This window comes from Colobus angolensis, unplaced genomic scaffold (genome assembly GCF_000951035.1).
Source record: "Colobus angolensis palliatus isolate OR3802 unplaced genomic scaffold, Cang.pa_1.0 Scaffold209, whole genome shotgun sequence".
NCBI lineage: Eukaryota > Metazoa > Chordata > Mammalia > Primates > Cercopithecidae > Colobus > Colobus angolensis.
Genome location: NW_012115255.1, coordinates 87,771 through 91,260, shown reverse-complemented (window position 1 = coordinate 91,260; position 3,490 = coordinate 87,771). Strand labels below are relative to the sequence as shown.

At 49.6% G+C, this 3,490-nt stretch overlaps 1 protein-coding gene across 1 annotated transcript in view; it reads right to left on the bottom strand.

The window, feature by feature from the left end:
* Window positions 1–608: 608 nt before the first annotated feature.
* Window positions 609–3,490, bottom strand: part of LOC105512040 (coiled-coil domain-containing protein 115-like) — a 4,834-nt gene continuing 1,952 nt past the window's right edge. The window contains exons 2-3 of the mRNA XM_011942296.1: window positions 3,267–3,438; window positions 609–1,597 (exon numbers count right to left, since the gene is read on the bottom strand). Of these exons, the coding sequence (XP_011797686.1) occupies window positions 1,485–1,597; window positions 3,267–3,438 (285 nt within the window). The 3' untranslated portion in view covers window positions 609–1,484. The remainder of the gene's footprint in view (window positions 1,598–3,266; window positions 3,439–3,490) is intronic.

Here is a 3,490-nt window from a genome sequence, read left to right as displayed (position 1 = left end):
GTGCTCCATGGGGTCGCACCTCCTCCTTGAAGAATTTGTGGCCCCAGCAAAATTGACTTATTTTTTTCCTTACTTAGGCTTCAGAATCTCACTAACCGGCACCTTGTGGATAGGATCTTGTTGTGAAAGGAAACCTTTGGTGAGGGCTGGGGGCAGATAGCATTTTTCCTGCAGTCACGGGGGTTCCCTTTGAGTTCCTCCCTTAGTCTTTTCCCTGACAACTCAAGGTCAACAGGCCAATAAACCACCCCTCAACCAATGGCAAATCTGCCCTACAGGGATTATGTTAAAGTTCAAGAAATAAAACAATGTAGTACGGGTGTGTTGACAGTAATGTCCACTGAACAGAATGAAAACCCCCAAATTACATTCGGTTTACACTGGAGTTAGCAAAACAAAAGGGCAGCATTAACCAACATACAGCACGTGGGCGGACAGTGGAAAAGCTGGACATGACTCACTGGACGTTTCAACCGAAACCACAGAGGTTCTTGAAAATGCTGGAGAATTCCCTGATTGCCTTATCAGTTACAAGCCCAAATTCAGAATCATGTGACAGCTGGATACATTCAACTGTATGTACAAATAATGATCCAAAAACACAAAAGTTGGGTAGTGGTTACCATAGCTTTTACTGTAGTTATTCATTAAGCTATTCAACTGTTCAGTGCGGTTTGATGTAATATGTTTTATTTTATAATAAAAAGTCAAAAACATCATAACCAAAAAGATAAACTGGAAAATAAGACTTACATCTCATGCATATGAACAAAGGACCAGTTACCTCTAAACATAAACAACTCCTAGAAATTATTGCAAGGATCAACAACCCAGTAGAAAAATGAAGTTCCCAAAACAGAAAACACAAGTGGCCCTTCCAAACAATGAAGAGAGGCTCAGCCTCTTACGGTAAGATAAAGAGATAGGATTTTAAAAACTTAGGCCTCTTCCTAGAGTTCCCTTAAAAATCTAGGCCGGATCATTTTTACTTCCTGGCTTAGACCCTGCCAAGGGCTGCCCAGCTACTCAGGTGTTTGTATCCTTGTGGACTCAAGTCATCTTGTCCTGATCTTTTGGCCCAGTACGGTTTTCTCCTCCAGCAAAGAAAATTTGGAGGATGTAGTAAGCATGAAGCACTACTTCCTGTCCCCCACCACCTCCCTGCGCACAGTGTTCCGTCATCCAGCCACGAAACCACAGCTGAGTGATCCAAGAGGCAGTTCCAGTTGTTGACTAACGTGTACCTGCCCACGTGAGTGTGTCCTATGGGAACTCAGGCCTCGGAATGGTTTCAAAATAGTGGCTTTCAAAATTGGTTTGCCTCTTCAAACTTCACACCTAAGGAAACATGCAGAGCAGGGACAGAGTGGGCATTCGCTGGCGTGAGGTAGGGGCAACAGCTATTTGTGAAGGAAGAAGGCCTGAGGTCAAATAGCGGTGTCAGAGAACAGCTGAGCTCACTGCCCTGCCTCTGTGCATGCATGTCAGGCAGCCCCAGGCTCCAGCTGCTTGAGTTTCTCTTGGAGGCCCCGGAGCTGGCTTCGACCCCAGTCAATGCGGTTCTGGAGGCTGGCTATGTCTGCGGCCAGCTGCAGGCCTGGAGGAAAGGAGAGAAGGTTAGGATGGTATCTGTGGTATAACACAGGACCCAGGAGGATCTGGACATCCCCAGAAATTGGAAAGGCTCCAGGCCTCTCTGCCCCCCACACTTGTCCCAAAACATTCCAGGTACGGCCCTGCATTGGCTGCTCCAGAACCTCTGCAGTCTTAACGCCTCCTTCAGGTCTTTGCTAAAATGTCACCTCCTCAGACTTCCTGGACCCATTATATCACCCACCAGGAACTAAAAATTCACAGACAGTAATACCATCTCATGCCCTCATTTCCTTCCTTCCCCCATTACTACAGCCTCTCGCTCCCCTCACCTGCTCTCCCTCCACTTCTTTTCTCTGCCCCAACAGTAGTCCACACTCTGGATCCACCTCTAGGTGGTTTGTGCCGATGTCTCTGCTGGAACAGCTGCTGCCCAGTCCTCCGGGCAGCTCTCAGTCTTCAGCCTCCTGTTCAGCAGCAGGGTTGACCACACACTGCATCGCTTGCTCCAGGAAACACTTTCTCTTCTTGGCCTCCAGGACACCCCCAGGTGTTGCTCCTAAGTTTCCTTCACTGGCTTCTCCCCTCCTCTCCCTCACCTCCCGTCCATACTTCCCAGGCCCTCTGCTGATCTCATCCTATCTCAGCTTTAAACCAGTGTTTGTGTCAAAAACTCTGGAATTTAAACAGTGCTATGCAGTGCACTCCCAAATCTCTCTCCAGCCCAGGCCTTTCCCAAACTCCAGAGGTATGTGCCCAAGTGCCCACTCAGACTGTCCAGCAGGATGTCAGTAGGCACCACACAGACCACACCAACTCCTGCCTTCTGGCATCCCCTCAGCTGCCCACAGAGGGTGAGGGTCACTCCATCCTCCAGGGGTTCTGGGTGGAGTCCGCGGGCTCTCCTGGACTCCTTTCCTTCCCTTACTCCCATATCTTATCTGTCAGCAAATTCTGAGGCTCCTACTCTTAAAACCTGTGCAGGTTCCCACCACTTACCTCCTCCTCCAGTGACGCCATCTGCTTCTTGCACTGGCTGCTCCCTGACGCCCGCTTCCTCCCTCTGCTCTGTGTCCCCGCCCAGCACCCAAGGATTCCTGTGACCCTGTGCAGCCAGTCGAACCATCCCCTGCTCAGAGCCTCTCTGTGCGTCCCACAATCTTCGTCTGACTCCACTCTAGGCCACCAGCCTCGGCACACACCTGATATAATATGGCTTCAGGGCTTTTGTCCTGGCTAGTTCCTCCATCTAGAGCACCATTCCCCAAAATCACCCACAAAGCTTTTCCTTCACCTCCTCAGAGAGACCTCCCCAGCCACCTTTCATAAAATAGCTCCCCTGGCCCACTCCATTATGTGTTTTTCGTAACAATTTTTACATCCTGACTTATTACTTATTTGCACATTGCCTTTCTCTGCTCCTAAACATTACATGAAAAGGTGTTTTTCTCTTTTATTCTCTGCTCTATCCCCAGCAGCTAGCATGAATCCGAATGCTGCCAACAACCAGTAAATGCTTTTGGAAAAAACAATGGGTGTACAACAGAAGTTTGGATGGAGAAAAACCTGCAAAGCCTTTCACAGACTAACCCCAGCCATGGCAGCAGTGCTCAAGTGTTCCCTGTGGATAGAGGGTCTGAGGGCCACACAGCCAAACGACAGGGACCACTCACCATCCCGGAAGCTTGCTTGAGCCTGACGTAGACTGTGAGGAACCAGGATTCCAAACCAGTTCAGGGGGTCCCGGGGGGCCTCAGAGGACTGCGGTTCTGGGGTCTTAGTGGGGCCCTTGCGCCTCCGCAGAGCTGAGGAAAGAAAGGTTGGAGTAGGCTGGGATCTTACTCCCTGGCCTTTATCGTCTTGGTGACAATGTTGAGCTTGATCTGAGCTCACGATT